The sequence below is a fragment of the Peromyscus leucopus genome, chromosome 17 (assembly GCF_004664715.2).
Source record: "Peromyscus leucopus breed LL Stock chromosome 17, UCI_PerLeu_2.1, whole genome shotgun sequence".
NCBI lineage: Eukaryota > Metazoa > Chordata > Mammalia > Rodentia > Cricetidae > Peromyscus > Peromyscus leucopus.
The window spans coordinates 18,793,052-18,809,081 of NC_051077.1; the positions used below are offsets into that span (position 1 = coordinate 18,793,052).

Below are 16,030 nucleotides of genomic sequence, written 5' to 3' on the forward strand. Positions count from 1 at the left end.
AGGCCAGGGCAGGTATGTGCCTCTTAAGATGCAGGGATGACTAAATGTATCCACATTGATATAGCACCAAGCATTAGACAATAATTAATAAAAAAAAAAGCAGAAGCAACTTCCTCATCAATTCCATCTTAGTCCCAAGAAACGGAAGGAATATATCTTCCCATGCTTCATGAATGTGTTTTCACTTTCTGTAATGCTTGCTTGTCTCCCTCTTATCTGAGAAGAGGCATTGTGTTCTGAGATGTCAGCAGATAATGGTCTCTTGCTAGAACTAGAAAATGTTTCATTTTGATTATACTTATTTTTACAATTTATTTTGATTACGGCAACTAATTGCAGTTTTCTATTCATGGTACCCACACAAAGTTTTATTTGAAATGACTTTATTTTAGTTAAAATGCAGTCAATCAAAAACAATATGCAAATAATAATACAAGAGGTACATGGCAATAATATGAAGTTGGTATGCCAATGACTGGGATTCGATAACATCAATGTGGTGTACTTCAGGAACAGAAAATCACAAGATTGGAATGAACAATGATGGTAGGAGACAAGCTAGAGCCATCTCATAGAATGAGACTGTGAAGGGTCTCTTAGGTCAGGCTGAGGAGTTTAGTCCATGGGGAGCCATGGTTTAACCAGCAGTCTAGCCTGCTAAGAAGTGAGAGTTAGGACACCAGAATGTGAAGGATGGCCCACAGGAGCAGATGAAGCAGTTCAGTCAGGATGCTGGTGGCCCTGAGGCAGAGAATGACAGCAAGAAACGAAGGACGAAGCAAGGTTATGGAGGAGGAGATAGAACGATTTGACAGTCATTTGTCACCCAGTTGGTGCGGAGGGAGACATGTCGAATAGTGTTCTAGTGTGGCTTAGTCTGTGGATGTCAGGTTGCCTTTATAAGTTGTGGGACTATTTCCCAACAGTAGTTGCTTCTTTGATAATTGATGTGGTTTTAACCTGAGCAAAACCCTGCGTCTCCGTTTTAACATCTTCACAGGAAGAAAGTGATCACCTTACTCCTAAGTCCTGTCTGGACACCCAACTCTTCAAAGAGTGAGCTCCCACATGAGTGGTGGAGAAGGCTGTGGCCCAGTAATGGAAAAGCTGTACCACCATCACCCCCAAAACTTTCCCAAAGGTTTACCAAGAAAGGTGTCTCAGTTCAAAAATATTACCTTGAATTCTCTTTAAATTCAATCATTTCTAGGTTTTTGATCAAGGTATGAAGGTTATATAATTTTATGATTTTAGAGTTTTTAATGGACACATAATATTTGCACATCATTATGAGGGACTGTGGGAATTTGGTATGCATGTACAATCTGCAATGATCCCTTAACATAATTAGCATGTTTGCATTCTGCAATCAGTGAAGGGAGATGCTTGGAAGAGTAAAGTGGGGAGGCTGGAGGCTGAGCAGGGATTCCTGTGTGAATGCAACAGCAGCTCATAACCAGAAGGGTGTGGTTAATGGAGACACAAGCTGTCACATGTAGTACTCTATTCCTTATTCTCCATGGTGGAAATTGCTGAGGACCTACGGGTTTGGATACCTTGCTAGCTACAAATCGATATCCCAAATGAAGCTTCTTCCTAGAAAAGGATTAAAAAGCTCACTTTAGGCTCCATTTTAAGGGACCACGGGAGTCTGGATAACCACAGTAGTGGGAATTTCCAGGAACCTGGCAGAGATCTAGTAAACTGAAAGTTGGTGATGACCAATGCCTGCTCCATTCATGATGCTAATGATCAGAGGCACAAAGTGTCTACCTAAAAGACTATATTTTTAAAAACGAGAAAATATTCCTTTGCATTTTTTTGTGATAAACTAGAGTTAACAATTGTTCTCAATAAAAAATGCTTCATTTAAAGGGAAGATTATACATAAACAATTATGTCAGACTCCATTGCTATTAACAATACTTATTTGCAAGCATGGTGATTAATATCATGAGCCTAAGTCACATACTCTTGCATGATCACATTTTAAAAGACTAAAAGACTGAATTAAAAGAGCTCAAGTTTATAAATTATCAATTGTATCATATAGATGAGAAAAGATTCTTATTTTATGCATGGAGTGAAGAGTAAGTTAAAACTTGAAGAGTTACTGGATAGATAATGGGGTGGGTCTGAGCATCCATAAAAGATACATGATTTTGGTATTAATCTGAGACTTCCCTAGTCTTATCAGCCTGAAGGCCTTGACTGGGATTATACCTTTTCAAAGAAATACACTTATATGTGAACATTATGTATAAAATTAAGGCCAATGGGTGTCTAGAGATCAGATGTTCTGCAGGATTAAGAGAAGTTATTGATTGTCCTATTAGAAATTTACAATAAAGTTTGAAGGTAGCATTATGAAAACTACACAATGAGTCTGTGTCTTTAATTTTCTCAGAGATTATCACAAGCCATTAAAACATTAATGAACTGACATGGCATGGCTTTGTTACACAAGAAGCAAACTGCTCATCAAGCGCACAAAGATCTTAGTTTTTAAAACTGCTACTTTAAATGTTACTTGGTGGCAACGCCTCTCATATATTTGTTGCTGAAAAGGCATTTTCTCGCTGACATGGGGTTGGTGAAATGGTTTTTCTGGTCAGCTCGTGCAATGAAGTATACTTTATTTAAAACTGAGAAACTTAAGTCTCCAAACTTAAGAATCTGTAGGAGGGACAAAGGAAGCTATCTGAATACTCCCTATGTACTAGACATTTTCTAGTTTCCTTACATGGGTTCCAGTTTAAACTTCACAGAACTACAGCCTTCCAGTTAAGGAAGGTGGGAGGAGGAAGCTGCCCATGTCCACAAAATTTAAGTGTTAAGAACATTGTTCTGACCAAAAAAGCCCTCCTTTTGACTAGAATCTGCCACCTATATATCAAAATTGTGAATTCACTCCCATGGCAATATTTGCATTTCCTTAAAAAGCTGAGGTTAGGGAAGAAGCATAGAGTTGCTACATTGAGCAAATTGGGTTCCAGAATATCGGCAAACCAAAGACTGGAAGGTTCATTCTCCCAAAATAAAAGCTGATTTAGATATAACTCACACTATGTTAAGAGATCTGTAAATGAAAATGCTCATTTTGCTAGGCTAGTGCCAGGGAAGAAATGGAGAGAAACTAGGTATCTACAATACCTTTACAACTCAGTAGACAGATTGTTCTGAGAATGAGTTTTAACTTTCCCGGGCTTAAATTTTCACCATTTTTTTTTTCTAGCATGAAGCAAAAAGATACAAGGTATTTTAAGTAATAAACAGTATAAAATATTACTATTTAATAATTTGATTCTGTATGAGTAAATTTATAATAAGACATTAAAGATATTCAATTCTTTAGCTTTGTTGAACATAGGTTGGTGAGAAAATTTTTCCTCCATAAATTTCTGTTCTAGTAAGTCCATTTGAAAGAGGACATTTAGGAAAAGATCCTTGGGTTGATTCAGCGCTACATTCTCTGTCTCTCATTATTCTTATAAAAAGACATTGATCATGATATTTTATAGTAACAAAACCATTTCCTGTGGTAGGTGATGCTTTTAAGTTCAACCAGTTAAAAACCAATAGCTCACCAATAGAGAGGTGCAAGAGTTGCAGAATGAGGGTGTCAGTAAGTTCTACAGATATGTATAGAGCATGTACTGCCCTTTCTAACAATTACCTTCTACGGTACAATTTGCAGTTTCTTAAACCAATAGAAAGGTTTTTCCTTCCTAAGTATGAAGCTCTCAGTTGCTACCAAATTAATCATTTGGAGTAATTGTTTCCATAAATTATTTTTCAATTTATCAGTTTTGAGAGGAGAATCCATACAGAGTACAACATGATGCTAAGATCAACTGAAACTCCCACTCCTTCCAGTATCTTAAGTCTTTAGATTTCAGCCCAGCTTGACTTATCCTCAAATCCTTGACATTAAACCCTTTGATGATTCATCACTGGAAGAGAGAAGAAAAATTTCTGTAGACTGCTTGGAAAAACAGATGTCTTCCTAGTTTGTAGAACCAGCCTAGATTTGTTACCCAAGAGTCAAACACAACTGGAGAACAATAGTAATTATTTAGACTCTACTTTGACTAGAATTGAGTTTTCATTTTTCTACACTACCTTTCTTCACATACTTTTCTGCCTGACATGGCATGACCACTTAGTTAAACATGTCTATCATAAGTTATCAATATTGTCACTTGCAGCTTTTAGTTTGAGCATGGAGTTGGCAAATTTACAACATAAATTGAGGAAAGGGTCCCAGAATCTAACTTTTAAATATTCTTTCATCTTCTGATATGATACTTGGCTTGTCAGCTGAATGACTAGTGGACAAATGTGTTCACTTTGTGGCTTCAGAAAGTTAAGTTTCCTGGACATCTAGACTGCTTGAGAATGATGTTCGTAGTGCTATAATGTGTTAACAGGAATTGTGTCTACATGTGGAGGTAAACTTTAACAGGAAATCCCAGGTTATGTTCAAACTCCAAAGCAGGTTAACTTATTATATATCTTTTAAATGCTCTCCATCTATCTGAGATAATGAGTAGAATGGTTGAAATATATAAAAAAAATCACACACAAATATCTATTTGTTAAAATATGGCTTCATAAGGTTAATCTTAATTTAAAAAGCACTATATTCATTCTATGATGAGTCTTAGAATGTGAGGAATATTTCGTGCATAGGTCCCTCCCTGAGCAGTACTTTGGGCATCAGTTTGCTTTATTGACAGAATGAGGAGAGTAAAGTCATTGCTCCTTAGCCTTCTTATAAAATGGTATGCGTGATGGGGAGTAAATTTAAAGACATTACAGGGGAAGTTTAGCATAGCTGTCTTTGAGGCTACTGTGGCCATTGAAATGTATGGACCATGATAGCTTTTGCTCTCTCTTATGTTTGCATAGGATTGGCACATAAGTCATTGCCACTAATCAGAAAAAGTTTCTTGATGTCATTGCAGAACATATCAGCAAGCAGGATCCAGAAAGTTACGCAGTATTTCCCTCTGATGCCTTTGTGAATGGAGGTTTGGTGGCTGTGGAATGGAGCATTCTATTGCTTGATTATATGTCTCCTAAAGCAAGGAATGAAGTGTTAAACAGAGTCAGGAGGGAGGTGACTCAGAGATGGGCAATGCATCAAAATCAACAGAGACAAGATGATCACTAGGTCCATGAAGCACAGTCCTAGACAGTACAGCTGTCATGGGTAGATGAAAAGTACTGCTCCAGCAGACTGCAACGTTAGTCTGCTGAGCAACACGCTCATGTCTCCATAGAGTAGCATTTTTATTGCAGTATGACTTTCTTGGGAAATGAACAAAACTTTAAATAAATCACAATTACTTATTGCTTAGTATTTGAGATAATAAATTCTTTAGTTTATCAGTACCTCATGGCCTTCAAATGTGCATTCTTCAAATAGTTTCAATTACATATATATTCTTTCTCCTGAACAATAAATTATTCTTTAAAAAATGAAAAAAGAAAAGGTACATAATTTTAAAGCAAAGAAAAAACATATATTTTAAACATTTATCTTAAACTTATATGAAAACAATTCTCTATGTTAGATGCTTAAATATAAATAATAAAGGACATTATGTTATTTACAATGTTATACAGTATGAGAGTAAAACCTAACAGTAACTCATAAAGACAGTAAATGACTTAAGAAAACATCCAAGTACTATACAATATGTATTTACAAAAGAATATATAATAGAAATTGTGATTTGTGGCCATTTCATTTTGCCTGCATTTCTTGATAGTATGTCATGGATCTTAGTGGACAGAAATCCCTGCAGCTGCTGGAATGCAGCTAGGACTAAAAGAGAAGGTCAGATCTTCCTTATTCACTTGTAGGAGCCATATATATATACCTTCAACCTCAGGCCCAAAGAGGAATAGATAACAGAAAAAGTTACCCTGAATAGACTCCACCTGTATAGACAGTCACACAGAAACAAGAAAGAGATGGCATATTGCTGCTTGAGATACATTCTCTCTTACACAGAGGACCATTCTGTAGAAAGCAGAAGGCTGTCCACCAGGCACTCTTGAAAGTAGGGGGAGAAAAAGAGCACAAAGCAGGACAGAAAACAAATCTTGAGTAAATACAAAAGGAGTTTGGTGTCTACTATACCCCGCTATGTAACTCTCAGTAGTTTTGATTTCAGATCCAAGAAACAAAGTTGTTGTTAAATTCTGAGTAATCTGTACTCCTTTAAAATGCAAGGCATCTTCACACATGCCAGGAACACAGGTGTGCATTCTTTTGCATTGCTACAGCTCTGCCTGGATTTATAAACAGGATGGTGGAGTAAGACCTGGCAGCGAAGCATTGTAGAGACATCCCTAAAACATAAATCTAGAGGCTACATCAGGTAGCCCTGAGAAGCCAAGTGCCTGTTCTCATCAAGAAAACTATGTTCTCTTAGAGAAAAGGCTTTCTCAACTAATAAGACAAGTGTGGATTGCCAGAAAAAGCACAAAAGAAAAAAAAAAGATCACATATATTTGCAATTTGCAAATTTATAGAGCTTTTTATGCTAGTAAAATGCTGCTCATTGTTTTTAATCAGGAGAGTCTATTTTTTTTAAGAAGGGACTTTCTCAATAGCCCAGTGACCAACTAACTGGGAACTGAATTAAGAGTTTTGAGATAACAGTAAAGAATGTTCTTTATTGAATGATAGGAGAATGAAGGCCTTCAAAGTCAGTATAAAGTAGAGAAAATATCTTCAAGCTTGCTGACGTTTCCTCCCTGTGAAGAGTTGACCATCTGCAGCATTGGGAAGCCAGTGAGGCTTTCACCAGTAGGCATTATTCTGGATGGCTAAGAAGCAAAGGAGGGCAACACTCTGAGCACAGAGAAGCTATCCAATGAACAGTGACAAGAAATGTGAGACATCAAATACTAACAGACAAGCTTCTCTTAGAAACATGGAGGAGTGTAACACATGGACTTGTGGTCAGCCTTCAGTGTTCTTCTGAGACCTACCTGTGTGTTATTACTTCCCTTGACTTATAGCAAAGATTTGGTATAGAAAATAGATTCAGTTCAACTGGGAACAAGAATCGATAATTGTCATTGACTTTGCCAATCCCCTGTTCAACTATTTCCCATATGTGACTCCTAGGAGCCTACTTAGAAACTCAATAAGCCCCAGTCCTGATCGACAGATAACAGGAAGGGAATATAAAAGGTTCTGAGGGATTATCCCCTTCCCCCAATTTTTCTTTCTGTACTAACAGTTGTTCATATTTTAATATCCATAAGCATTCGTTGGCTTTACAATCATAAGAGAACATACAGAGTTTAAACCAATCTTAGTCCTGCTGTTGAGACAGTATGGGAAAAAATACTAAGAGAGGAGAAATGAAAGATACAGGCTATCTATGGAGAGAGATCAGTCCACAGGTGGGGGTCACTTCTGCAAGAAAAGGTGCAATCTTCCCAATACTATTGACATTCCCTAGTGAGGCATCACTGTGGAAAGTTCTTGCTCATCACAAATCACATGCACATTGGCCATTCCTGGCAAAAAATATTCATGCATAGTTATGACTTAATCAAGGCAATGTTGAACATAAGAGAAACGTAACAGGGAGAAAGGTGTGGCCAACCAAACTTGTAAGATGTCAACTGGGTCGCAGAGCTGCTTTTCCCCTTGTGACTTCTACACATTCACTCCTTCTAAACACTCTACAAGTGGAACATTTTCCTACAATGGCCAAGTCACTGCTATGTACTACAGGCACATTGTACTCTACAAGTGGTTTGGACAGATGGCTGAGTGTACTCTTGGGGCTTCATGACATGATGTGCCTCTTCTGGAGCCGAGAAGAGGGTTCAACCAGTCAGTTAAAAAAATATGTCAGAAAGGATTGCACCTTTAGCAGCTGTGGTTGGTTGGTCAACAGATGAGCTGCTGGATCATTCCCCCAGAGAGAAAGTGAAATTGAGTCCTGTCTAAGTTGTTCGATTTATCCTGATAGCAAGCCAGAACCCACTTTCTAAGCTGTACTGGAAGCTGTTACCCTTTGTCAAGAACAACAACTAAAAAGGTAAAATTAAAGTCAATGGTAGCTCCTTTTTTTTTTTTTTTTAGCAAGAGCAAGCTGTCTTCTGATTAATAATATAGTTTGTTTTTAAAAATCACAGTATTACTTTCTTCCTAACTTTTAACATTACTTAATGCAGTTCTCTGCTATATGTAATAGTAGCATGCTGTTGGGTCTACTATTATCTCAGAGCTCGGTGAAGCAAACCTTTGGCTGACAGAGTAGAGAGAACTCATCTCATATTCGGATAGCAAAGATGTCATACAAAATAGAGGAGTATTGGACGGATGTGCCATTTCAAGACAGTACTGGTTGGGCACTACTTGAAGCAAACAGAGGACAGCTGCTGGTCTTGCAAATCATACATCCAGTCAACATCATAATGCAATGCACAAGAAGCCAGCAAAAACTGAATCTATGAGAGGTTTTGCTGAAATACTGTGAAAAAGCAATCACTGTAACTGTATAAAACTTGCTCTCGACATAACATAACATAAAGGCACCATTGATATCTTTCTCGTTTTTGAAATACTGTAAAAAATTGCTACATATGGCACATAACACATTTTTACATACATATATTTAATTTATAAAAGTTTTTTTCCTGTTTTCTATTTGCAGAACTGCTAAAATAAAATAAATTGTTTAATTTAAGGTGAAATACTTTATTATATAAAATAAAGTTTTACAGGTGAATCTATGTGTTTATTTAGGTTTTATACAGCGATGGGGTCTTGGTTAGCGATTACACTAGACAGCCGGGCCTGTAATTCTTCCTGTGTGGAGAAGCGGCCTGCTGGGTTAGTCCTGCTATCAGCCAGACGGAAGGTAGGGGCCACCTCAAGACCGGCTGCCAGGGGGTTCTGTATGCCCAGGAATGGCGTATCTTCACCTACTCTTTCATCTTCTGTCTCACTTTCTGAGTTACTGCTCAGAGAACTTGTGTTGCTGTCCATTTCCAACCTATTGGCAATGTGGCCATTGGGCTTGGTTCTTTTGGCCCGCCGGCTGTTGGTGAGTTTCTTAACAGGCTCTTGAACTGGCTCGTACTCCTGCGTTGTTTCGTACTCCTCATCCTCCACTATCCTCAGTGGGCTGGGGGGGAGGCTGGTACTCTGATGTGCCGGGTTGTGATGAAAGGAGTTGAGATGCTGGGGATGCTGATCGTACTTCTTCTCTCGGAGCCTTGGTGGCGTCACAAGGAGCAGCGGCCGCTCTTCTTCCACAAAGGGGCTGACTGCCATGGAGGGCATGGACACCGTCATGCTGGACACAGGTGGAGACATTTCCGAAGGGGGCGATTTGGGGGAGCTTGGCGTGTGGAAATCTACAGGTGACATACGAGCCGGGGTGGTCATGGCTGATACATACCTGTGTGAGCACAGAATACCCCACATGAATGTAGTGGAATAAGAGGCATAGAGCAGGGAGGGGTGGGGGGGGACAGAGTTCAACATGGGATATAGTCAGAGAACAGTCATCATCGAATACTTAAGTTTTACACTACAAGTGCAGCACCCTTGGATCCTATCATTATAAAGCCAAGAGTTTCCTTACAGGAATCATGCAAAGATCAGCTAAATCATCTAGCTCATTAAAGCTTTCGAGAGTTTAGTCTCATCAAGAATTCAAATAAAAGTATGTGAGCCAAGAAAAGGAGGCTCCTGGGGACTTAGAAGGGAAAGAAGTATTCTTAAATACTATACCTTCCTAAAGGCCAAGGGGTCTTAGAGAATGAAGCCCAAATGGGGAATGGAAGAGGATCTAAGATGAGTTGCTGACAGCTGGATCTGCATGCATTTGGATCTGTAAGCCTTGTTTCTCCTTAGCTCAGCTATAAGGTTATGTCTTATGAAAAAAAAAGAGCATAGTAACTTCAAGATTTATTCCTGATAACAGTGTAGTACATTTGTGTGCTTTGAAGTTTGAAATTTTCATGAAATGCTACTAGTTAACATTCAACTTGCAACTGTCCATTTCAGGGTGCAATACATTCCAAGGTAAGTCTGATAGGAACCATAATTTGGTTTCATGTTACCACAGCGGACACTAACTCCAATCTCCCATCTACTGCTCTTCCAAATCCCACCATTGCATCAGTCTTTGGTTTCCTTCTGGGGATACTTGCCAAAGATTCTCCCAAGTGCCTAGCAAGCTTTTATGTATACACAAGGGGTGGGAGTACCATGATATCTTATGACATATTATGTTTGCGAATGCCACCATTACAGTCCAGACACTGTATTCCTGTTTTGCAGCACTATACCTTCCCTAGAACAAGATCACCTGTACTCTGGACTGAGTCTGACTCATTTCCCTCAGCTTTTGTTAACAATGCTAGCAGTACACAGCAACAGAGTCTAATTCGATGTGACCTGTGATGACACAGGATACTGGAGCTCTCTGAACTCCAGCTAAGGAAAAAGGAAGACTACTAATGCCCCCATTTATCCATGATTCATGGTGATATAGAAGTGAGACCCAGCTGTTTTTAAAACTGGAACAAGTGTCTCAGTATTTGAAACATTTGGGGTCCAAGTCTGCAGATATTTTTTTGAAGGCACTTAAATTAGACCCTCTGAGAAATGCTAGTCACAGTTCAGCCAACACATACAAGTGATTCATCTTTTTTTCTCCCATGATCTTTCAGTTCAAGACTGTTTTGTAATTCTAGGTAGTATCTGGGTGATGCCTGGATGCCGACTTTAGCAGACAGAATCTCCAAACACAAGCCATAGTAATGAAGAGAAACTTCATTCTACACCCTGTGTATGTTTTACAAAGACTAAACAGGAAAGACTTCAATATGCAAAAATATAATTATACAAGACTAATTTTCTAAGCTAGTTTTAGACCACACTCTTCTACAGACGTGTTATAAAGAGACTACTGAATCTTTAAACTCTATCCTTTCTGAAACTGCTTTATGGGCAGGTAATTAATAGGCTCTTTGACATGACCGCCTCCAATGGGTTCTTTGCTACGCTTTCAGGTCCATAATTGAAAAGTTTTTTGAAATCATCTCCACCTATATAACTGCAAAATACATATGGATTTGACATTGTATTGACCTTTTAGTCAATGGAAAAAGACTAGACTGCTATAACAATAAGAAAATAAACCAGTTGGATTGGTAAATCAACAGGTAACAGCTTGCAGATAGGCTAAAAAGTCAACTAGCCGTGACTTTCCTCTAGAATAGGTGAAAATGGACAAGGAGAATGTCCAAGTTCAATATCCCTATTTAGTGCCTCTTCTAGTTTATTTTTTTCCATTCTTTTCCTCTGTCATTACTTCTCCAACCCAAAATGGATCTCTTCCCAAAGGAAATGCAAACATTCTGGAATAAAGGGTAATATTGGAGGCAATATCTGCTTTGAAAAATCACCTATAAAAGTTGCCAGGCTCATCACACAAGACCTTTATTTATCCAATCACTTCTTGGGATTTCATAAACAGGATACAATATGGTGGAACATGAGGTGGTGTTCCCCCATGACCATCTGCAATGACATAGCCCTGAACTTGATTTAACTGAGGCTACAGATAGAGCAATTAGTACATGAGAACATAAGGCCAGATCAGCCATGAAGGGAGAGTGTGGCCAATCGGCCAATTGGAATTAGATGAGGGTCCTTAAAATGTTACGCCTGAAGAAAGTAAGACCCCGAGTGAGTCTGAACCTATGGTCAGGTCTGAGAATTCCATGTTGGCTGTACCTTCCACATCACATTACTCCCGCTCTTTAAGAGTCTGTTGCCTGTCAGCCATTGGGATGATGGGAGAAGCTCAGGAGACAGGCGTTCAGCCAAATAGGAGGATGACTTCATCAAGTAGGAGTATCGGGGAACTGATGACACCCCTTATATAAGGACGAATTTCTTTAGGTGAGACCGCAGGTGCTCATGGGATTCTCTCACTGAGTGAGGTTCTCCTCCACGATAGCTTTGCCCTTCAGTTTTACCTTTCACTATGAGGAGAGTCTCGGTACGAGTCAGGGGTTTCTCTGGCATGCCTGAGGAAGCTGTTACATTCGCGAGGGCCTCCCAGGCCATGAAGACGTCCTCGTGGGCCCCCAGCTGGGCTGCTGTGCCTACTGTTTTCTACTGATGACATCATGATTACAGAGTGGCTTTCTGAAATGATGCTTTCTGTGTGCCCATTACTCCAGCTGGGTAGAGGGGAAATGTAAGAGTCAGTGAGACAGAGTGGTGTAATTATATGCAAAAAAAATGGCAGAGGACAAAAATGATTCTGGCAAATATTTCAAGTATTCCATACATCAGTAGCCCGGAATTGATAAAACGATCTCTTGGCTGTAAAGAGAATGTTGATTCATATTGGGTTTGTGAACACATAGTTTATTCACTCCATAAATATTTATCAAATGCCACCATGTACTAAGTATTTTTGCAGTTTCACCATGCTTGGGTGGCCTGGTCTCAACAAAGGCATTGTTCTGTGCATAAAGACTGAAAGCCTGGTGCTGTGTACTCGGTAGAGCGTGTGCAGCCAGCATGAGACCACCAGCGCATCAGAGAACTGAGTGCTCAGCTAGGTAAGCATTTCCAGGGGGCACTTTCAGGGAAGTCTAAGCCTTAGAAACAAACTTCTAAGTATCACACAGAATTAGACAGATTTTTTTTTTCCCTGTAGTGAGCAACAATTCAGTGACTAGCGGAGCACAAGCCACGGCAATTTCTAGACTGAGGAGCAGCAAGCGTACGAGGTAATAATTACTAACCACTTTTATTGTTTTTAATGGAAACATTAGGCTTATTAAGCTTACAAGGTAAAAGCAGTTTATACCACAAATCTATTAATGTTCAAAATCAGGACAGTTTACTGCTTTTAATTGTCTCCTTTGTCTTTTGTTAGGAATTGAAAATTAAGGGTAATGAACAAAAGAAATAATTCTGAGGACAATTTCTTCCCTCTGAGATTTTCGCCCCCTCATACCTGTGACTAGGAGTCTGGGTGACAGTCGTGGAGTGATGAGTTGTGGGAGTGTAATGGCTGGTGGAAAAGGATGTCTCTGCTTCCCTCTCAACAATATGCTCACTGGAGATGACGTTTTTAGATACGTATTGCTAGAAAAACAAAGAGACACCACTTAAGTTCATGTCAGTCAAAACCCAAATACACTAACTCAAGTACAAATCGGTTCTTGTACATATGCTTCACGGGAGTCTTTTTCAGCTGGCCCAATGGCAAATACTTTTCTGACCACTCTGGCTTTGAGGTTAGATACATAGAGTTTAAAAAAAAATGCCTTTCTGAATGTTTGCACAAGATAGATCCTAAAATCTCAACTTTATTTCTCTCATTTCCAACTGATACCCGAAATGTCGCAAGCATTCTGTCGAGTATTATTCTTGTCTGCATTCTCCAGGTCAAGAAGACCGACATATGAGGGAAACAAAAATGTATATAACCTCTGACTTACTTCAAATTTCATATCACTACAACAAGATGTGAACTTTAATACTTTAAATCCTCTTTGAATTTCATCATGCCTATGCTGGCCCCACTGATACTACTGAAAAATTTAACTTGCTGAGTAATATTTGAGAGACTTACAATATTTTTAAGGTCTGAGTAAATTGTATATGCCCAGGGCTTTATCTTTAATGAATCTATTTTATTTTCAGCAGCATAACATAGTAGCTATTACTGCCTGCTAACAGTGAGATGCTGTGCTTTAAAAGTTCCTTTAAAGTGTTATAGGTGATCTTTGGATTTTTAAAAATCTGAGTACAATCAGTTAAACCACAAGGAAAGGGCTAGAAAGAAATATTTGATGACTAGGGTACTTTAGAGTCTGCTGAGATGTGGAGCATGAAGGGCTCAGTGCTTTATAAAGATTATTTTAGTGGAGTTGGTATTAGTTTTAGGCCTGTTGTAATAAAGAAATAAGGTATAAATGGGGTTATTTGTGCTACCATTGCAATCCAGACAGTCATGGTACTGTTGCTGTTATATATTATATATCAATCTATGTCACATTATGTGTGTGTGTGTATATATATATATATATATATATATATTACATTGTCTATAATATATTATATATAATAAATATAGTTTTGCTGGTAGTGAGCACATTCTTTGACCTTGGAGAGCATTACAGTGAACCCCATTATTAGGAGGAAAGCAAAAGCTGCCTATTAGCCCTTTGCTCCAAAACTCTCCCCAAATTCCGTGTTATGAGACTTGGGGGTCGTAATCCCCAGCTGGTTGTAACCCCCAGTAGTAACCACCAGCTCCAGACTTGAGTCTATGACTCATCTTCTCCACCTAAGATATACCTTCTCTTACAGGACAGAAACTGGTATTACAAATTTCAAGCTTTGTCTATTAACTACAGATTCCCAGGGAAGAATGGGGGACCACACATTCCCAGGGAAGAATGGGGGTTGTGTTGGAACATGAAGAATGACACTTCAGAATTCAGGAGGTCTGGCAAGAACTCTGGTCCCAATCTCTTAATACAAAAGAGCTCAATGATGACAGGCAAATGGTATCAAGGAGCAGCCTATGATTTAGTCACACTTAGAAACCAAGTGCATGGTACAATAAGAAAAAAATAACAGAAGGATTAAGGATGCATTTCCCCTGGAGGGCATGGTGTCACAGAGATGGAGACAGGGAGCAAACAAATATTACATTCTCCTAGCTTTGCTCCTTAAAACATATTTAAGAAATTTCCCACCTTTTCATGCCCCAGTTTCTTCCTTTAGAAATCAGAATCAGAAAGTCACATGTACCAGCAAGGGCCCCTAATAAAAATACTTCATAGTCTTTTGCTTGGTTTGTTATGAATCAGTGACATACTGGAGTAGCCTTCATTTCTAAATGACTAAAATTAAATATTCCTTATGATTCTGGCTTTATTATTATTTATTTTGTTTTTCCTTCTTGCTATGGCCTCCTCGAAGACCATGCCAAGCCTTATCTCAAAATCTTAATGACACACTATAAGGGATGTGCTAATATAATAACCAAATCCATTTCCAAATAGCTTTCATTATTTTCTGCTGGCAAAAACTGTGGGTCTCTGGAAGCCATTGTGATACGCAGCAGTTAATAGCCTAAGTTTAAAAAACCCAACTTCAGTGTGCCTGAATGGCAAACAAATGCTTGGTTCTCCCAGTGGTCGGTCAACATACATTCACCAGCTGCACGTTCTCTGGTGGTGGGTTTGGATGGTGAGGTCCATTGGCTATGTTCCCCATGTTGTTCCGTTCTGATCGAAGGCTCTGTCGAAGCCGATCATGGAGCTTTTGCCGCTGTTTCCTGGACAGGAAAAAAAGCGAGTATGTTTGTTCCTAGTACTTAAGTCATTTTTTTTCTGCTACAACCAAATCTTTATTTTGCTAACACCAATGAGAAGTTTTGAGGCAGTTCAATTGGTGGTGATGAAGGGGGAAGGGAAATATATGTCACTCCATCTCAGAATAAGCAATATCACACGTCCTTAGAAAGCAGGTTTTAATAGTTAGATGGAATTCTTATAGAAATGTAGCTATTGTACTGAGGGAAAATAAAAAAACAAATATGCTGGTATTTGGCTTAATTCTCAATGATCTTGGTATATCTTTGTCTATGTCATACAGATAGCTATTGGTCTTATACGCCTTGAGCTATGGAATTGATAAAGCTGGTTCCATTTATAAATTTTCGGATGGGATTTTTTTTTTTTTTTTTTTTTTTTTTTTTTTTTTTTGAGACAGGGTTTCTCTGTGTAGCTTTGCGCCTTTCCTGGAACTCACTTGGTAGCCCAGGCTGGCCTCGAACTCACAGAGATCCGCCTGCCTCTGCCTCCTGAGTGCTGGGATTAAAGGCGTGCACCACCACCTCCTGGCTCTGATGGGATTTTTAAAAGACAACTTAGCTTTCTATTTGTACATATTACACAGTTACTATGTGTGCTTATCACCCCCATGTAAGTGGGATTC

General features: G+C 38.9%; 1 protein-coding gene across 14 annotated transcripts in view; it reads right to left on the minus strand.

The window, feature by feature from the left end:
* Positions 1 to 348: 348 nt before the first annotated feature.
* The window catches only part of Nrg1 (neuregulin 1), a 1,050,531-nt gene continuing 1,034,849 nt past the window's right edge, over positions 349 to 16,030 (minus strand). For 3 of the 14 annotated variants that reach the window (XM_037211541.1, XM_037211539.1, XM_037211540.1), the window contains 4 exons: positions 15,242 to 15,368; positions 13,032 to 13,162; positions 12,037 to 12,243; positions 352 to 9,443 (listed from right to left, as the gene is read on the minus strand). In XM_037211541.1, coding sequence (XP_037067436.1) covers positions 8,789 to 9,443; positions 12,037 to 12,243; positions 13,032 to 13,162; positions 15,242 to 15,368 — 1,120 coding nt within the window. In that variant the 3' untranslated portion in view covers positions 352 to 8,788. Of the gene's footprint in view, positions 9,444 to 9,778; positions 9,921 to 12,032; positions 12,244 to 13,031; positions 13,163 to 15,241; positions 15,369 to 16,030 lie in introns of those variants that run through there. The other 11 variants (XM_037211536.1, XM_037211537.1, XM_037211544.1 and 8 more) reach the window with 7 other exon arrangements.